This window comes from Rattus norvegicus, chromosome 10 (assembly GCF_036323735.1).
Source record: "Rattus norvegicus strain BN/NHsdMcwi chromosome 10, GRCr8, whole genome shotgun sequence".
NCBI lineage: Eukaryota > Metazoa > Chordata > Mammalia > Rodentia > Muridae > Rattus > Rattus norvegicus.
Window position 1 is genome coordinate 80,469,207 of NC_086028.1, and position 19,610 is coordinate 80,488,816.

At 52.4% G+C, this 19,610-nt stretch overlaps 2 protein-coding genes and 1 long non-coding RNA gene across 8 annotated transcripts in view; 1 reads left to right on the top strand and 2 right to left on the bottom strand.

Moving 5' to 3' along the window:
* Positions 1–181: 181 nt before the first annotated feature.
* Positions 182–14,782, bottom strand: Pdk2 (pyruvate dehydrogenase kinase 2). 4 transcript variants are annotated; one of them, XM_039086929.2, is made up of 11 exons: positions 14,236–14,481; positions 12,738–12,879; positions 6,032–6,103; positions 5,391–5,575; positions 3,872–3,961; positions 3,589–3,666; positions 2,736–2,812; positions 2,520–2,618; positions 2,304–2,411; positions 1,730–1,843; positions 182–1,208 (listed from the first exon to the last, which is right to left on the bottom strand). In XM_039086929.2, exons 1-11 carry the CDS (start codon positions 14,288–14,290, stop codon positions 1,068–1,070), a joined length of 1,161 nt encoding a protein of 386 aa, XP_038942857.1. In that variant the 5' UTR covers positions 14,291–14,481; the 3' UTR covers positions 182–1,067. The 4 variants fall into 4 exon arrangements, with proteins under 4 accessions (XP_038942857.1, XP_063126011.1, NP_110499.1 ...); NM_030872.2 differs by lacking the exon at positions 14,236–14,481 and adding an exon at positions 14,491–14,706 and having other exon boundaries at positions 185–1,208; XM_063269942.1 differs by lacking the exon at positions 14,236–14,481 and adding an exon at positions 14,491–14,782 and having other exon boundaries at positions 1,123–1,218.
* Positions 12,875–14,669, top strand: LOC120095177 (uncharacterized). The gene is made up of 2 exons (XR_005490425.2): positions 12,875–13,186; positions 13,500–14,669. It is a non-coding gene; the product is annotated as an uncharacterized LOC120095177 (long non-coding RNA).
* Positions 14,783–17,791: 3,009 nt separating the features above from the next.
* Positions 17,792–19,610, bottom strand: part of Itga3 (integrin subunit alpha 3) — a 35,551-nt gene continuing 33,732 nt past the window's right edge. For all 3 annotated transcript variants that reach the window (XM_008768184.4, NM_001372214.1, NM_001108292.2), the window contains one exon: positions 17,792–19,085. In XM_008768184.4, coding sequence (XP_008766406.1) covers positions 18,930–19,085 — 156 coding nt within the window. In that variant the 3' untranslated portion in view covers positions 17,792–18,929. The remainder of the gene's footprint in view (positions 19,086–19,610) is intronic.

A 19,610-nucleotide genomic window follows, 5' to 3' on the forward strand; every position in this document is an offset into this window, starting at 1 on the left:
CGGGACTAAGCGATTCCTTGAGTGCCATTGGGCGATAGGGTGCCAGGTGTTGTGAGTGAGTGGATGGCCCAGCCTGGTGGCATGCTCTGCTCACCAGCTTGGCCAGATCCTGAGGAGTCAGTCCTCACAGGTGCTTTGTGTATGGACATCCCCTCCCCTCCGCAAGGAAGCCAGGCAGCAGTCACATTTCATCTATTTACTGTGGATGTCACTGTCACCATCCCAGCCACTGGGAGGGGCACACGGCTTTAACCCCTGTGTGCGGAGGGCAAGGGTGAGGCATCTGAGATTACAAAACTGGCTATGTACATGGGGCATCCTGGGTTTGAGTCGTCTGTGCACACATAGTGGGCATAGGAAGTCTGGGGTCTAAAGCTCAAGCAGGGATAGGGTGAGCGTAGACTGGGCAGGGGAGGTATACACGTGAGGACATGCCAGGCCAGGAAGCGGCAGAAACATTGCTAAGATCGCCTTGGGGACAGGTTACTCTTAGGCCTTCTCGGTGGGCCTTGGGTGAGAACGGCCACCCATTCTCAAGTTCCCAGTGGCAACTTTAGTGTCCAGAGTGGAGATGGAGAGAGGCTGCAGGACCAGAGACAAGGTTGGCCCCCGTTTCCCCAGTCTCTCTCCATCTTTCTTACTACTGACGAAGAAACCAGCCCAATGTGCCTGTACAGGGTGTGGGCATAAGGCAAGCGAGGCAGCCACGTGGGAGACCAGGACTATGCAGGCAGTGAGGGGGACCCAGGGTTTCTGGTAGAAAACAGACAGCTCTGGTCTTGGGAGAAGTGTCTCTGGGGCACCCCACCAGGTAGAGCCGTCCCCAACCCTCAAGCATCATCACCATGGAGACCAGGCTCCAGGGAAACCCCCTAGGTTTCTCCATAGAGACAGATTGGCACTTAGGGATCGCCACAGATGGGCCACTGCGATTTCTACAAAGACAGATCTGGCCATCGGGGAGACCCAGTTTCACCCCCGTACCCCAGGGGATAGATAGGGAAGTCCCTGTGGTGGCTGGATTCAGAGGTGGCAGCATCCTCCCAGGTGCCAGGAAGAGAAGGCCCCTAGCTGACCCGATACGTCGATGTGTTCTTGGGCTCTGTGCTGGGCACGCACCAGTCACCGGCCTCCTGGATGGTCTGGTAGTGGCGCCAGGCAGACTTGTTGTAGACAGGCAGGCGCTCCACTGAGTCCGTGGACAGGGCCTAGAGAGCACTGCCATCAGCCTCCTGCTTGCCCAGGCCCTGCTTACTGCCCTTCAGTCACCCAGGCCCTGATGGTCTCCATCCCCGGAGTCGTAACTCAAGTCTAAGCCCCATAATCAGACATTATCTGAGACACTGCCCCAGGCCCAGAAAATCCCCTAAAAGGGTCTGAGCCTTCTGTGTCTTGCCCTGGCCCATTCCATGAAGCCGTCCCCTCAAAGGTCAGGGAGGTAAAAAGGATCAAGGGGAGGAGGCTGGGTTGTGTGACCCCTATTAACACCAAGGCACACTTCCTCTCAACTGAAGTTCAAGATCTGTAAGGTCCCCCATCCTTCTAGCCCATGGCTCCTCAGAAGAAGGGGCCTTCCTCGTAGACCTTGGACCCCCTGAAGTTGCCCACCATATTAGTTTAAAGTTACAGCACTCGAGGAGCCAAGGCTCAGCTATGAGTCTGGGGCCAGGAAGGATGAGGGATGGGTAGAGACCTGCTAGCAGCAAGTTTGCCCCCTGGCGGGCCTCACCTTCAGATAGATGACAGCATCTGTCCCAAAGCCCTCCATAGAGAAGAGCTGCAAGTCCCCCTGGAAGTACTTGGCGTAGAGGCGGGAAATGGGGAGTCCATACCCAAAGCCAGCCTACAGAGGGGCCACAGGTCATACAGTGAGTCAGGGATGCTGGACTGAGGACAGGCAGGGGTGGAGAAGGGACATCTCCGAAGCAGATGGGAGTAGGTGGAAGGCAGGGGGACTGCAGAGGAAGCAGGGAGAGACAGGAGAGGTCTACCCAGAGGTCTGGGTGGTTAAAAGCTCCTTAGAGTCCATTCCCTAAGCTCAGGACCGCCTGTTTCACAGGAGCAGGGACAGAGGTGACAGCAACTAGCAATGATGTGGAGAACGAGGAGAGAGGACTGAAGACACATGACAGCTCAGCAGATGGGCAGATGATCAGCAGGCGGGGGGGCTATTAGCAAGCGGGGAGATGGGTGGCCATAGAGTCGAAACAGGAGACTGTTGTCACACAGCCATGTGGGGTGGGGGGTAGTATGCTTGGGAGTTGAAAAAGCAGGAGTCAGAGGACGGGAAGAAGCCGTCTCACCAGCGGGGTACCCCCAGTGCCAGGCTGGGGTGTAGGAGCTGTAGAGTACATGTAGCTGAAGAGCCTCTCGATCTTCCTCAAGGGGACACCCCCGCCTCGGTCACTCATCTGGGAGACAAGGGGCATGTGAGAGACCCTCCAAGGTTATCCGCTCCACTCCTCACTCCACCCCTCACTCCACCCCCACCTCCCGTGGCCGAGTCAAGGCTCACATACTTTGATGGACAGATCTTCTTCACCGAGGGCCACCATGATTTTGATGGGAGGGAGAGTGAGGCTGGACTCGTGGCTTTCCACTGTGGCCCGCATGGCATTCTGGGAAGGGAGTGAAGGATGAGGTAGTGAAGAGAAGCCAGCCCCAAAGGTGCTCCTGAAGTTGAGGGCCAAGGGCTGACCCTGCCCAGCCTCCCCTGAGAAGGGCGGCCCTCTTACCTTGAAGAGTTCAAAGAGCATGTGGTAGAGGTGGGAGGGGACGTAGACCATGTGAATGGGCTGGGTGGCGTTGGTGGCTGTGGGAATGAAGACCAAGGGCAGGAGTATACAGCAAGGTCACCATCCACAAACTTATCTACAGTGCGATCCTGCACTCTTATTCCTTCAGAGCAGACCTTTCTTCGCTCTCTCCACAGCTGTACCTAACCTAGTGGCTGCACCCCTTCCAACCCTTGGAAGGACAAGCTCAGCCCTGCTTCTTCCTTCCAGCTGCATTCGAGGCCCGGGAGTGGGTACCACTTCTGACCGCCCCAAACCATCTCTTGATGACACTGATGGTTCTTGGGTTCTGGGGAGGTATCCCATCACTCGTCACTCTCCATAGTCCGGCCCTGTCCCTCCTGTCACTTCAGAGCTTTTTGAATTAGCTTGTGTATTTGCATGTTCAGTGGTCACCTATCACAGGTCCCAACTCCCTAGCACCAAGAATGTACCCTCTGCGAGGACAGGAGCCTTGGCTGTCTTCTTTACATGATGCACATGCCAAATGGTGAGCAGTTATCCAACAAATTAATAACACAGAGTAGCTCCTCTCTAGGGGAGCTACTAGGGGTAAACAAGACTTGGGGAGCACAGCTCCCCTACTCTGGCCTGTCTGCATTGCTCTGAAACACATGCATGGGTACACACACACATACATGTACACACACATACATATATACACATATATACATATACACACACATACACACATGTATGTACAAACATACACACATGTACATACACAGTATGTACACGTACACACACACACACACACACACACACACACACACACACACACTCATTTGCTTACCATTGACTTCCTGGATCTCCAGGTCAGGGGAAGCCATGTAATACTTGTCACACAGGAGCTTAGCCATGTCATAGGCATCTGAGAGAAGACAGGACCACTCAGGTTAAAGGTAAGGCTGACAGCAGCAGTCCCTTTTGCACTGACTTTAGACATCACCAACATGAAATCCATGGGGACATGGCCCCCCACCACTGGGAATGGCTGACCTGGGTGCTCTGACCTGGTTATCTAGGAGGGGTCCCTGGGGCTCCTTCATGGGCCAGGCCTATGGTGGGGAGCTCACCTTTCACCACATCAGACACGCTGCAGTTGGGATCAATGCTGCCAATGTGTTTGGGGTGGGCTGGGTTGGTGCTGCCATCAAAGATGAGGGCTGTGGGCAGAGGGAAAGGCACTGCTGGCTAGCTCACAGGAGCTAGTCCTCCCTCTTCCTAAACACCCCGCCCTTCACCTCATCTGTAGTTCTCTGCATGTTCTGTGCTAACTGTGCTCCCCAAGTCTTGTCCCCCCCTAACTCAGGCCTTCCAGAGCCTCTGCACCCTACAGCAGTCTTTCCATAGGCTTCTCCCACATCATACCCTGTTAAGTGTGTGTGTGTGTGTGTGTGTGTGTGTGTGTGTGTGTGTATGTATGTATATGTGTATATGTGTGTATGTATATAAGTGTGTGTATATGTGTATGTATGTGTATGTATATATGTGTACATGTGTATACGTGTGTATGTATATATACATGTATGTGTGTATATGTATATATGTGTGTGCATGCATATGTGCATATGTATACGTGTATGTGCATATGTGTATATATGTGTGTATATGTGTATGTATGTATATGTGTGTATATATATGTGTGTGTATATGTGTGTATGTGTGTATATGTGTATGTATATATGTGTGTATATGTATGTGTGTATATATGTGCGTATGTGTGTGTATGTATGTGTGTGTGTGTGTATATGTATGTATTTTCGTGACAGGGTTTCTCTGTATAATAGTCCTGGCTGTTCTGGAACTCGTTTTGTAGACCAGACTGGCCTTGAACTCACAAACATCGGCTTGCTTCTCCCTCCCAAGTGTTAGGATTTAAGGCATGCAGCACTATACCCAGCTTTAAGTGTACACTTTGCTTTCACACAATACTAGAAGCTTCCACCAGCTTGCTTTTCTTTGAACATAAAGAATTCACATAACTTACGGTGGCTATGCTTTGTCAATCAGCATAGAAAACTCTGAATAGGAACGGCAAACAATAAACTGTTTTTTAATACAATGGAGTTTTAATGTTTTGGGTGTGGGTGTGGGTGGGTGGGGGATAACGTGTCAATGCCTGGCAAGATGGCTCAGTGGGTAAAGATGCTTGCAGCCAAGCCTGACAACTTGAGTTCAATCCCCAAGGCCCAGATGATGGAAGGAGAGTATGAACTGCAGGATGTTCTCTGACCACCACATGTGCATAAATAAATACATACAATAGTGAAACTGTTTCAACATATTTTACACTTACAAATATTTAAAACAATGTATTTCAACCCAATGTTGCACTCTGACTTTACTTTGGGAGCCAGTTACTTTTTAAAATGTTTATTTACTTTTTTTTGAGGTTGGCCTCAAACATACGATTCTCCTGCCTCAGCTTCCCAAGTGCTAAGATTATGGGTATATGCTACCACACCTGACTTAAGCCACACCCGTCAGTTCCTGAATGCCACTCAGACCTCTGGACACAGTGGCTGAAGTGGGGACCCCTGCTTTCTTGTCCTGCCAGGGCCCCCTGCCCTCTCCGAAGCAGCCAGAACTCACTGTGCTGGTTAATGAGCATGCGGATAGAGATGCGGCTGAGGTAGAAGCGGTCCAAAAAGTACTGGATGTTCTGGTTGGAGACTGGGTCATCACCATAGGTGTCCTTGTACTCCAACACTCCCTGTGCCATGGTGGGCACTACGTCATTGTGCCGGTTCCGGATGGTGACCAGGGCATCAGTGAACCTTCAGAGAAGGCAGACATTTGCCTCTCCCCAGTCTCAGGCTTGGGGACACCCCGGTTCTCCTTTATTCCTAATGGCCTATCAGTGCCTTCATTTTCTCTATCCTTCCCAGCCCCACAGACACACAGCGCTCACCCACCTGAAGCCCACCCCTACAGTCCCAGCTGTCCAGCCACCTTCCTGTTTATAGCTAAAGCTCTTGGTTCCTCTGACGGTTTGTTCCTGAGGGCAGGGTTCCCCCACATCCTCTTGGCATGCTGATATGCTGACAATTACCATCGTCATCTCTTCCAGCAGACCTGGCTTTCCCAGAAGTAGCCTGTCTTCCCCCTTTCTTGGCATATCCCTGAAGGCATAGCCTTTTCCTGTACCCAGCTGGCATTTCATCCTTGGGGCCCTGACCAAGACGTCCTTGCCTGCACCTGCCTTCTTGTCCCTAAAGAGGATGCTCACTCACTGGCTTAGGGTCCGGTGGTCCTCGGGGTCCTTGTCCAGGAATTCCATGATGTCCAGCAGACTCTGGACATACCTGTGTGAAAGCAGAGGGGTCTGTGAGCTCAGCTGAGACTACACAATGCTCCCTCTCACCCCCTCAGAGGCACACAGAGCTGAACTGGCTGACAATCAACACCCCATTTCACCTGCTCTGGGTCTCCCCGACACCCTGGTAAGTTGTATAAGGAAACCTTGAATTTGCTAGTTCCCCCAATGGTGCATGTCTTTGCTTCAGAACCCCATTAACAGCAACCTTATGAGGTACCAGAAATCACTCCCACCTAGAAGCTGGAAGAACAGGGGGCCGAGGCCCAACTGCCCCACAGGCCACAGTAACAGAGGGCACAGACCTGCCGTGCTGAGCCCCTTTTCCCACAAAGATCTTAGTGTCTCTCATAGGGGTCTGAGGTTTTAGTAGACAATGGGTGCCGCTGCAGGCTAGCTGCTGGCACAGGACCCTGCCTAGGGAACCCTAGTTTTAAAAGGTGAGTAGGTGTGGCCATGGCGGGCACTCCCTGTGCCTCGGATAGGACCAGGGATGCTCATTCTACCCTGCAAAGCCAATGAGCAGGGTGGGTGAGCCCTGCTGTCTGTTTCAACTCTAGGCCTGGTGGGAGGGGCAATCTCCTCACCAACTAGGAAAAGTTAATGAATAAACAACATGGGGCTTGTGCACTGAGCTTCTGCATGTGAGGTAAGTCTGCCCGAGGCTGTAGATGGTGCCAATCTGGTGTCACTGTCCCTTTGCCTGACTGAGTCATGACCTTAGTTTCTCCCACAGACATGCTCCGCCTGTATCTTGTTCTAGAACTGTGAAAGTACCAGCCTCCTTCCGTTCCCTGTGGCAGAAACACTTCTGGCCTGAGGACTGGAAGGGCTGCCTAGAATCCTGTCATGGAGAGCTCCCGAGGCCCAGCGGTTTCTCTAGCAGAGACACTAGGTTAGGACCTATTCCAAAGCACCCAGAGCTCTGAGAAGAGAGGGAGGAATGAGCCCGGAGCGGTGCCCAGCCGGGTGGGAGTACAGCAAAGCCTTGCGGTTCTCCAGAACTCCTGCCTCTAACAGGGCTGCCGCTGCTCCGGATCTCACCACCACCTCCGCCTCTGTGTAGAATGCCTTTCTCTCTGTATCCCATAAGTGCTCTTTTGCTGGTTCTGCTGGGTTCAGTGTGGCCCTGGGTTAGATATGCAACTTCTTGTTTCCTCACTAGGACAGGTGGGGAGTTCTTATCCCTATCTCTCATTGTGCAGTGAACACTCTGAACGCTGGCCCCTCAAAACCTGTCACCAGCCAAGCACACCCACTCAGCTCACTACTGCCTTGCTTTAGGCTATTCCCCACTGGGAGCAAGAACAGGCTTGGTCTGGGGCTCCTTCCTGGCTTTCCCAGCCAGAACCTAACACAGTACCCATGTGAGTTGCTCTTTTTGCTGACTAGCTAAGGATAGGATCAGTGAAGAAACCAGCTTCCTGACAGACTGCCTTCCCCACTGCCCAGAGGCATCAGGAGTACCTCAGTCTCCTTAGAGAGGCATGGCAACTGATGTTCACTGAGCTACTTCTAGGGCCTGACCACTGCTGCTACCTGGGCTCGGAGACCCACACAGGGCCTTTAATCACAAATGGCCGAAGGGGCTTTGAGGGAGTGGGGGACTTGGGAGAGAGGCTACAAGTGAATGTGGGGAGGAGGCAAGGGGAGAGGAGGGAGCAGTTGGAGGGTGAGCCACATGACCCCTTCTCAAGATCCATGGTGGGGGGCTGGGAGACGGAAGGGTCAGAAGTAAGAGGTTCAGTGCATGCCCACAGGTCGTGGGTGTGAGTGAGCCCTGCTGTCTGATCCACCTCTAGGCCTGGGGGGAGGGGGAAAGATTCTCAGACGAAGGAGGCTCCGTGCTCGGCCAGAGTAGAAATGATCAGGGTCCCAGCTCTGAAGCCCAAGGCAGGGCTGTACAGTGAACTTACAAGAGAGGTAGAACTGGTTACATGGCCACTGACATGGAACAAAGGCCACCTGGGTATGTTGACAAAAGTAGTACTGTTGGAGTTGCTGAGGGGACTGGAGACTCGCATCCCTGCCTGTCCCTCAAAGGGCCATTTCCACGGGGGAATAAGGCTGGGTATATTCTTGGTTCTTCAGGGAAGAACATGGGAGGTTTTGCTCAGGAGCCTTTGCCCTAGCCCTGAGGTACCCGTAGGCCTTCTATGTCACTCTAGATTATAGCTGGATCCTCCAGAGAGAGACACTTGGGTGGGGTTATGCTGGCCCTGGGGTAGCCCCTCTAAGAACCAGGCTAAGGGCACAGTATGTGCCCAGGTTGAGACGGGGAGGCTTAGGGTCTAACTTACTCCCCTCCTTAGTGTTTCCAATGCCCCAAGAAAACACAGAGACACACAGCCACTCCCTAGCCAATACCCTCCAGGGAGTGGAATGCAGGCCTGAGGGGAGAGGCAGGCAGTAGAACTAGGAGAGAGAGGAGGGCATGCGGCCACCTGCAAGCCCTGTGTGGGAGTAGAGAAACGGCTGAGCCAGAGCCACGGGAGTAAGTGTGTGTGTGAAGAGTATACGTCTGTGGGTGTGTACCAGCATCGACAGCTGCTGAGGACAACGGTGTGAACCAGACCGCAGTCAGGGGAGGAGGGTGGCTACTAGCATGAAGGGAGAGGGCAGACATATCCCACATCTGGAGTTACTCTGTGAATGGGCAGCAGGCTTGGGTTTGGACACTGGCTGTTCACTGAAGGCCACTGAGATGTTCCAGCCCAACTGCAAAATGAGGTTCGCACCCGGAAGCTCGGGTCAGGTAGGGCTTAGCTTTAAAATCTCCTGGGGATCACTCCCTGTGAGACTACTGGACCAGGTGTGCTGGGGGACTGAGGGCCAGGCTAGTTCAATGCAGGCTCTACCTCTTGGCTTGCGGGGTGGGAGTGGGGCTCTTCACAGGCAGGGCCTGGGGTCCACATACCTTGTGGACAAACCAGGGGGGAGGATGTACACACACACACACACACACACACACCTGCTGAATCATCTGCTCCCACACACCCCTTACAACTCTACAAAACCCGGTGACGAGAATGGCTCACTGGCTGTGTCTGGGGAAGCACCGGCAACCTGCCCACGCCTCTTCAGGTGGTCTTCCTCTTGAGAGGGTCCACTGGATACCCCTGTGCACCCTGGAAGCACTAGGGGACATCCCATTCTGTAGGTGAGCCCTACTTACCCAGACTTGCATGGGAATGCGGAAGCCATTGCCCTGCGGCATAACCCATACAAAGCCTTCTTCCTGGTTCTCAAATGCAGCCTCCACAACGCAAAGCCTGGACCTGAATCCCAGATCCACCAGGACTCCCTAACCAACCTCAGCCAAGATTCTCCACTTCCTGAGCCTCCATTTGCCCTGAAGATGAGGAGATCCACTTGGAGGGGAAATCATAAAAGATTGCAGGACCATCTGAGTTAGCAAACACAGTGGCCCCTGACACTCCACAAGCCCTCAGGTGTGTTAGTCTTTGTATGTGTGTGTGGGGGAGGGGGTCTACCCCCTCTGTTCTCATTGCTGCACAGCCTCTGAGACTCTGACAAAACTGTGTCACCTTTGACCTGCAGGTATAGCTACCCAGAAGCATGGAGCTAAGGCTGGTACTGTTCTTGACATGTGTGCTGGCTAGTTTTATGTCATGTTGACACAAACAAGGGTCATCAAAGAGGAGGGCTCCTCAAATGAGAAAACACTTCCGGAACACTGGACTGTAGGGAATCCGGTAGAGCATTTTCCTCATTAGCGGTTGATGCAGGAGGGTCTAGGCCATTTGGGTAGCCCCAGCCCTGGGCTGATGCTCCTGGATCCTATAAGAAAGCAAGCTGAGAGTGCCATGGGAAGCAATCCAGTACTGACTTCCTTTAGTGATAGAGTAGGATATGAAAGTATACACCAAATTTCCTCTTCATGCTTTTGGTCATGGTCCCAGCAATGGTAACCCTAACAAAGACAATGTGTTTCATACTGCCCAGTAATATAGGACCCTGAGAAACAGCATACAGTGAGACTTCACTATACTGGCCAGGAAGCTGAGCCCAGGAAAGGCCTATTGCTCTGCGGGGTTACCTATCAAGACTCTAGGTCATGTATATCACACACATGCTGCTGCCAAGCCTAGGGGGCAGCCCCAACTTCCAGTAACCCCCAAACTATGGCCCCAGTTACCCCAAGTCTGAGCAGCTAAGAGTGGATCCGGTTTCTTTTGAACTGGGAATTCGTCAGTTCGAGCGCCAGCCCAGGCCTTTAACACTCCATTAACTATGCTGTGTACTAACTACTGTTCAGCCAACAGCTCCCCCACTCTGCACACCTCTCGCCCACGTCCCCAAGTTGAGGTTCTGCTTGCTAGCCATCACTCAGGCTAGTGGCTCTCTGCCCAGGCTCCCCATGAAGTCCCTTTCATGAAGGCCTTGCCCAGCTCCACCACTCCACCATCCCATCCCCCTTGAGTTTATCCTAGAAGAAAACTGCACTCGCTCATCGAAAAACACCCAGTCCTGCTAGCAAGTCCTTCCTGTTCTGCCATTTTAGCTTCCCTTGCGGTGGCTGAGACACACTGGCTCTGCAAACCCCCTCAGCGGCGCTCTTTAGTGTGTCAGGATGACCGACCACCCCTCGGCATGCTCGCCTGCATGCTGAATCATCCGCCAGGGAAGTGTTTTCTCTGATCTACCCTCTGCTGTGCCCTGGCATTCCTCCCAAGCTTGGAGGGGAGAATAAGTCAAACAAGCTTCTCTGTCACAGACGGGAGTCCAGCAGCCCCTGCCCCCCTCTGACCCTCCACTTGTCAAGCTCCCTGGCTGTCTCAGAACAGTTTCTTGGGAGGGGTCTGAGAAATCTTGTCATGAAGTCAGGGACCAGCTGGTGAGTCAGCCGAGCCAGTCAGCCGGACAGACTGGAGGAGGGCTGGGAGAACAGATGGTACCTCTTGTTTCCTCCCCCAAAGCCCTGCCACCCTGTGGGAAGACACACAGACTGGCTCGGAGGTCTTGGACCTCCTAGTGCAGGGCTCAGTGACAGGTAACTTAGTTGGGCCACCTGAAATTCAAACCCTGCTCTCCACCCACCCCTCACCTTCTCAGGTCTATTCATAGCTCCCCCTTTCTAGCTACGAGTATCCAAGCCCTTCTGTGTATTCTTTTCAGTTTTCTCATGTGTTTTGTCTTCAAACAAGTTTCACTATGTTGCCTAGGCTGGTCTTGAACACTTGAATTCATTATCCTCCTGCTTCAACCTGCCAACCACTTAGGAAGGCAGGAATTGTCTCCACCCTGCTTAGTTTTCTTCATGACGTCAGTTAGCATGCACTGCACACCTAAATGTACCTGGCCTGGTGTGCACAAGCCTATCCTTACTGGAACCCATCTCTCTAGAATAAACCAGGGAGAGACATATCCACGCACAGACACAATGCTGGAAGACAATCAAAAACACCACAGGACACCCTAGAAGGGGTTGGTGTGAAGGAGAGTAATGGTGGACACATCCATATATGCTTTTGTGTTTTACAAAACGAACATGTTACACTTCTGTAAGTGGGAGACGTCATAATCAATGTCATTTCATTAAAAAAAAAAATGGAACCTTCCCTGATCATGACTTCTTCACATGTTTGCACTGGGTTTTGTTTAGCCCGTGTTGGTAGTCTCCCAGGGATGCCTTGGGCTCCTTGTGGGAAACTGCTGCTGTCTTTGTGTTTGTTTGTGTGTGTGATATTGAGACTTGAACACAGGGTCTCGTCTATACCAGGCAACTGTCTTACCACTGAGCTATCGTCAGTCCTTTATTTGTTTGGAGACAGAGTCTCACTAAGTTCCTCAGGCTGGCCTTACAATTATGATTGTCCAACCTCAGCCTCTGAGCTGGGATGACAAGCCAGCACCACTTGTACTGACTGCCTAATCTATTGTTTCAGCTGCTGAGGAACAGCCCAGGGCAAAGGCAGCTTTTACCACTGAGCTTAGACATGGGACAACGTCGGGCCCACGGGTACGTCACAAGCTCCCAAGCCTCAGTCATTCCACATTGCAAATCCTGAGGACTAGCTTCTTGCCCAGTTGTCACAAAAGTCTATTGACGATCAGCCAGGGACATGCCCAGTGACAGATTCGCCTTTGTTTATGTTTCCAGTCAGGCTCTCGGCTAGTGGCCTCCAGTTACTCAGCTCTGTGCCTACGGCTACCTGTAATAGACTTTTGATCCTTGCCCTCTGAACTCTTAGGGAAGGGACTGTGTTGTCTGCTTTTAACTGAGGGTTTCTTCAACACTCAAGACAGATTTTCCACTTGGATAGCTGAATCTTCACCTTTTTCCCCCTCGTTTTCCCAAGTTACTTCGGCAAACAGGAGCATGGGCTCCAGGAACGGGCCATGGATTACTGCTGATGTGAGCAGGACTTTTGCTCTTGACCATGAAAGCTGCGCTCTCTTGGATGGACCCTAAGTTCAGAAAGTGAGACCAGACTGAACTTAACCTTTGTCCCTGTACAAGCAAAGGATTTCCATGTGACCTGGGTAACTCTCCAGCCTCTGGGGGCCCCCGGCGCCTCGCCTCTGTCCTAGCTTCTGACACAAGAACGGAGGAGGAACATGGTGAGGATGGAGGGGTGGTGGTATGTGAGGGGCCTCACCAGCTCTGCACCAGTTGCACTGAGGGGGTGCTCAGCACCCGGTCAGGAAGCAGGTTGATCTCTTTCATGATGTTGGCCAGGCGCACGGGCAGCTCCTGCCGGAGGAAGGTGAATGAAGTTTTCTCGCAGGCATTGCTGGATCCTGAGGATGGCAAAGGGGTCAATCAATGGCTGCAAACCATGGGAACAGTCGTACAGGTGGAGACTGGGCAGGGGGAAATGACCATGTGACCTATCTGTGGCACACAGCAAGGCAGCCTCCTAGCACCGCAGGGCTTGAGCCTTCTTCTCCAGACATCCTACCACCCGGATGCCACTTAAGGAACAAAATGTATCACTCGCTGACCCTCAATTAAAACCCTGTTTGTTTTTAACCAGGGAAACAAGATGTTCCTGGGGTTCACTCGGAACTGTTCTGGCCCAATTCACCCCACTTCCCATCTCTCTGGGTAGGCACTCATCCTAGGGGACTGGCCCAGGGCGCAGAGGTACCTACGAAAGCCTCCTCTCCTTGGGGTGCTAGGACTAGGTTCCCAAGACTGTAGGAATTCAGTATCAACCCTAAAGCAGGCCATCTGAGGAAACAGATGAATGCCAACATAGAATTGGCTATGTTAATGACCATCTGTGAGGCAAATGGGGACCTTGGTCCAGGGTCAAGATTAATAGGCAGTAGAGGAATGAGTAGTGTCAGTCTAGAGACGGGAGACCTAGGACCAAAACAAGGCCTTACTTCTGAGACTTACTGTGTGTCATCATCAGTTTTTCCCATACAGGCGGATCAGACTACTGCAAGCCCCTTCTAGCTGTGGCACTTTTCTGGGTCCTGGAGTGGGCCCTAGAGGATATCCTACACAAGCAACGCTCACAACGCTAACTGAACAGGGAGACACAAAGGCCCATCCTGGAAAACAGGTGCCCAAGTTTTGCCTGCCATTTCCCTGTCCTCCTGCCTGTGACACAGCCAACTCTTGAAAGACCTGGGCCCACTCCTGATCCCCAGCTGGCACCATGGGAATGCCATGTAGACAGACAGGGCCACACAATGTCTCTATCCACCACTTGGCACAACCCCAAAGCCACCTCAACCCTCAGAACAGAGTGGGTGATCTTCAGAAACGCAGGGATAGCCACGGGAGGGTGCAAGCCACCTGACTACCTCATGGTAAGTTGGGCTTTGCCCAGTTAGGAACTGCTGCCAGGGCAGAACAGATTTGATCTTCAAGTGTCCTTGCCCAGTGGGCAGCTGCAGTGGGTGGAGGATCACCAGTTGGGGAGCTCCTCTTGTTAGCACCTCCTACTCAAGGAGCCCCCTTCCCGCCAGCCTAGGCATTTCTCCCTTGCTCTGTTCAAAAGTACCCCACCCTTCGTGCACAGCACAGGTCTTCCGGATGACTGAATCTCTTTAGCATTCCCAGCACCATGTCCCCTGTTTACTCCTGGCCGCCCACTCTCAGTGGCCGAGATCCCCCACTAACTCTCTCATGCGGTCCTATACCTTCACTGCCTCTTACTCTCCACGATCCTTCGCAACGCTTTCTCCGCGCCCCCATTCTTAGTTAACTGTGAAGGGGCACTCTTAACTCTTTGTGGGCAGCCAAGCTTGCCTGGCTGTTTACCCATTCCTGTCCATACTCTTCCAAGCCAACCCTCCTGTCACCCAGGACCTCTTCCTCGGACGTTAACCTCTCATTGCCAGGGTCTCCTTCCCCGCGCCCACCGTCCCCGGTGCCCGCCTACGCCGACTCCGTACCGAAGTCTAGAAACTGCTTCATGGACAGCGGGGACGGGGAGAACTTGCTGAAGTGCTCGATGTACTTGGGCGCCCCTGCCAGGGACGCATTCTTCAACAGCGCCCGGAACCAGCGCATGGCGACGACGCCTGCGGCTCGGGCTTGGCTCCCGCTGCTGTCCCGGAGCTGGAGGTGCTGGCACCGGCCCTCCGCACGGCCAAGCACAGCCGGGAGACCAGCTTCGGCCGCCTCCTCCCTACCCTTGCCCTGGCGGTGCCTCCAACGTCTAGCCAATCGGCTTGTCCCGGCGCCTCGACGTCGCCAATGGTCGCGCACAAACAACTCCAGGAGAGCCAATAGCCTTGCGCTTCGACACGTGGCTCTCCTCGGGGCCCACCCCCTTAACCGTGAAGGTGCTGGAGACGGCCTGTTGTTTTCCTGGGTTATGCTAAAGTCCCGCCTCCTGTCGCCAACTACCATAGACCTCTTAGGGGCGAGTCCTGGGTTAACCCCTTCTTCCCCAGAGCCCCGCTAAGCACTTCGTTTGACCTACTCTTGCTTTTCCCTGGTTCATTCCCTGTCTCCTTTAACCCTCCCTTCCCTGCCTTGTCCCTTTCCTAAAGGCATCTGTTTGACCTGACAACCTGCTTACCTGTTCTGCCATAGGGGCTCATAGTGGTTTCTCACTCCTATGATGGACCCTGAATGAACACTTGTAAAATCTGGAACCAGGATGCAAGCTTATAATAAGCTATCCTATATGCGTGCAACCCGCTGACTTCCATAATATACTAGAGGCCCAGGAAAAGGTGGCGTTTTCTTTTTTCTTTTCTCTTCTTTTCTTTCCTTTTCTTTTTGTTCCTCGTGAAAAACATCCAAAAATTAGGGTGGGAGTGTAGTTCAGAGGGCGTGGCACCTGTTCAGTGAGCATGAAGCCCTGTATTGATCTTCGGTTCTTGAAAAACAACAACAAAAACAGCCGGAGCTAAACCCCTCAGGACTGGCAGAGGCGGAGGCATGAGCTAATTTTAGGAAGTTCCATTTCATTATTACCTAGTTCGTTTGACTGAGTATAAAACCTTGCGCGTCTTACACAACCACCTGAGAAGGCAACCTTCTGTGCACCTAGCCTAAGATGACAACTGTCTGTGCCTCTGGCTTCCTTATTTATTGCAAGTCCCCAGGAGCTAAGGCATCTTACAAGCTTGGGAGCCTAGCCCACTCTTTCTAGCAGGTCCCTGCCTCCTTCCTGCGAAATGTCATGCGCCCTCTTTTGGTAAAACTTGGTATGTTCCCCACTCTCTGGGCTTTCAAAGATTTCTTGGGTTTTTTTTTTTTTTTTTTTTTTTTTAACTATTGGTTATTCAGTGGTTTACCGGCCTTTACCACATCCCCGCGAAGCACAGGCAGGGTCAAGGCTTGGCTTAGTAGAGCCTGGTGCTGCTCTTGGAGGCTAAGGCAGGAGGAGTTCTGGGAGTTCTGTTCAAGGCCTGCCTGAGGTAATGTGAGTTCAAGTACAGCCTGAGTACTTTAATAAGCTCTTTTCTCAAAAAGGGAGAGGAGGTGGGGTTGGGCTGGTAGTAACTCAATGAATGTTTTCCTAGAATGTGCAAGACTATAGGTTTGATCCCCAATCACAACACACACACACACACACACACACACACACACTGCAAGTTATAACAGAATATAACTGTAACCACAAAACAAGAACTCACCATGGAAGGCATAATGCTGTGTGCTAGGCACTGTTTGCCTGGATTATTATATATTTTCCTCCCTCTTATAGACAGGAAAATAGAGTTGGCAAGCACTCTCTACTACAAACCTGACCTTGTTGGTTCCCTACTCAGAGCCTTAAAAAAAAAAATATTGGTATATCTTTAATCCCAGGCAGAGGTAGGAAGGTCTCAGAGTTCAAGGCCAGTCTGGTCTACAGAGTGAGTTCCAGGACAGCCAGGGCTACACAGAGAAACCCTGTCTTTAAAATAATAATAATAATAATAATAATAATAATAATAATAATAATAATAATAATAATAATAAATTTTTAAAAAGGAGCTACAATCTGTATGTACGTGTACCCGAGTGAGTCTTTGTATACCACAAGCATGCAGGTTAGAGGGCATCTGATTGCCTGGGATTGGAGTTATGGGTGGTTATGAGCTGCCTGATGGAGATGTTGAGAGCACAGCCCAGGTCCTATGCAAGAGTACACTAAGTACTCTTACCCGCTGAGTCAATTCTCCAGGTCCACCTTTCCACCTCTTGCTGGAGCCTTTCCAGTTGTCCCAGTATCCGCTTTGGCTCCATTCCTTAGCGTCATCTTTCCACATTCCCATGCTCCAACGCCATGTACCTGCCGCCCTGCCCCCCCCCTCTAATCTTTAACCCACTGACAATGCTATCTCTTTTTACTTGGAGAGTTGTGGGGGCGGGGGCCTCTGACTCATTCTTCTCAACCCCCCTGTACCTATTCTTCTGGTCTTGGCTGTTTAGTCATCTTCTCCTTCAGGAAAGCTTTGCTGAGCTCCTGTGCTGGGCTGGGCTCCCTGCCTGCCTCTCCTGATCTTAGGAAGGCCTGAGAGCTTCTCACGGAGTAGGCTAAGTGCTGGTTCGTGGATCTTCCCCACTGGACTTTAGCTTAAGGAGGACACAGGTTGTGTCTGACCTGGTCATTGCTTTATCTACAGTACTGGGCACAGAGCCTGACGTGTGGTAGAGTAGGCAGACCGAAGAAAGGAAGTGAGGTTGGCAGAGAGGCCTCGGGGCTGTGAGGGAGGATCCCTAGACATCTACCAGCCTAATGATTAGAGGTGGCAGGTGGCACAGGTGGTGTGCTTTCAAGAGCCAGGCAAATTAGATGGGACTTCTCCCTTTCCCATTGCCCCCTCTCTCCCGTCCCAGTCAGTTTGGGTCAAAACCTGATACCCTAGTATGGGAGAGGAGTTCAAGACCATCCTCATCTACATAATCTGAGGTCACCTGGGGACATGTGAGGTCCTTTCTCAACTCCCTTCCCTCATCAAATCCAAGCCAGGAGCCTATCGATAAATGGATGTGTTTGACATCAAAATGAGCGCAGCAGGAACAGGCCACCGCTCTGACAGGTAAAGAAAGCACTCCTCCATGGCGCTCTCCCTAAAACTGGATTTCCGTGAGCTCAGTGCTTGAATCAAAATCTCCCATGTGTGGCTTGCCGTAGGGTGCTAGATTCATCATCAAGAGACCAGCTTGGGTCTCACCCCTCTGGACTGGACTGAGATTGGTCAGGAAGCGGGTAGGGGGAGGGATGGGGGCGGGTAGGAGCAGACGCAGAGGTACAAACTGGGGACTGTTTATTTATTTTAGTGAGACGCCCATATACAAAGAAGGCACAGGATGGAGGAAGCTGTTATAGTACCATGGGGTGGAGGGGACAGAGCTGGGGAGTGGGCCTGCCTGTGGGCAGGGATGGGGAGAGGTCCTGAGAGATTGGCCTCCACTGCTGGAATGGGGATGCAGCTCCTAGGGGACGGGGAGGGGGAGGGCCAGGTTTCTCAGAAAGCCACAGGCAGCTCAGAATATATCTCTGTGGTCAAGGGAGCAGAATCAAGTCTGGCCAACTGGGGCAGGGGCTGGGCCCCCCTCTGCCCTACATTCAAGTATCACACCCCACATGGCCTTGTGGGGAACTCCAGGCCTTGCCCAGGCTGAGGTGGTCAGGATGGGTCAGAAGTCTCTCCTCTTCGTCCTACTAGTGTCGGCTGTGCCAGGACTCCACTCTCTGAAGGATGTCACCGTGCTCCAGGTCAGTCCCAGCATAGTGTGTCCAGGCTGCCCACGGTTTCTCTTTGTCCCTTGGGGCTGCATTTCTTGCCAACTCTCTCTGTAGCCACAATTTTAGAGAGCCACTCATAAAACCCATTCCGGGGACCTGTTTTCTAGTTCACTGCTCTTGGGTCTGAGCACACAGGTCATAAGAACATCCCCTGGGTAGCCTTTAGTGTGGCCCTGTGCTCCAGTGCCTGCCAGGAATTGCGGCTGGGCCTGACTGTCTCCTCCTTGTCAGTAGTTTTATTCTGGACAGTAAACTCTGCCCAGTGACAGTGGCTCAAGGGGGATCCAGTGTGGAGGAGAGGTGTTACCACATCAGGGACCTTTTCCTCCTGTCTCCCGGTGGAGGCGCTTTGGCTTGGTTTTGGCACAGAGACTTGGACATGGCACCCACCAGGGTGTATCAGAACAGGCCACTAGTAGTTCTGTGTGTGGCCAGTATGCAGGGCCATGCTGTGCTCAGCATTTCAAGGTCTTGAAGGAGATTCCACGACCCCAGAAAACATGCCTGCACTGAAGAGGGGGATAGATGCCTGAGCCTGCCAGTGCCAGCCACACTCGTGGCCCCTTTTGGACTGTCGGAGTCATAATTTATGATAAATAGGAAGGAAGGGGGTGCTGGGTGGTTTGTTGGGGAGGGCAATCAGTAGTATCGGTCCCGAATCTGCCAGCTAGTGACCCAGTGCTTCTTGGTGGGTAGTGTGCTCCCTGGAGGTGGGTAGCGGTCTTCCTCCCGGATACGCACTGCGTGGTACTTGGGCATAATCCGGTAGTAGCGGGTTGGCTTAAAGAAGTCACACTGGAGTTTAGGCAGAAGAGAAATTGTGTCAGTATCCAGAATTCAACCAGGAGAAGATGCGTGCGTGCATGCACACACACACACACACACACACACACACACACACACACCCCGAAGGTCTTCAGTATGAGACTGGCAGATGAACATCCCCACCCCAGGCCCACAGGAAGGAGGGGCTGAGGAAGACAGAGGAGAGCAGAGGCAGGTGGAGACTAAGCGGCTGCAGAGATTGTGAGGTAGGAAGATGGGGTGGTCTCAATGGACAGGACTGGAGGTGGGTAAAACGGTTGGTTATCCTAGGGAGATGGTGGGACTCAAGACAAAAGAGATGGGCCTCTCTTGGTTTCCTCCTTCCTTGTGGGAGGAGAGAGGACTTAGAGTTACTGTGGACATGCCTGGTGATCAGAGAGACAGGATCTAGTCCTGACTATTTCTCTTTTTCGGTCTTCCAGAAAGCAGCATGCTCATTAAAGGATTTCCCGGCACGTGGCCAGGTGGAGGTGGGGGCACCAGGGGCAGCCAGAA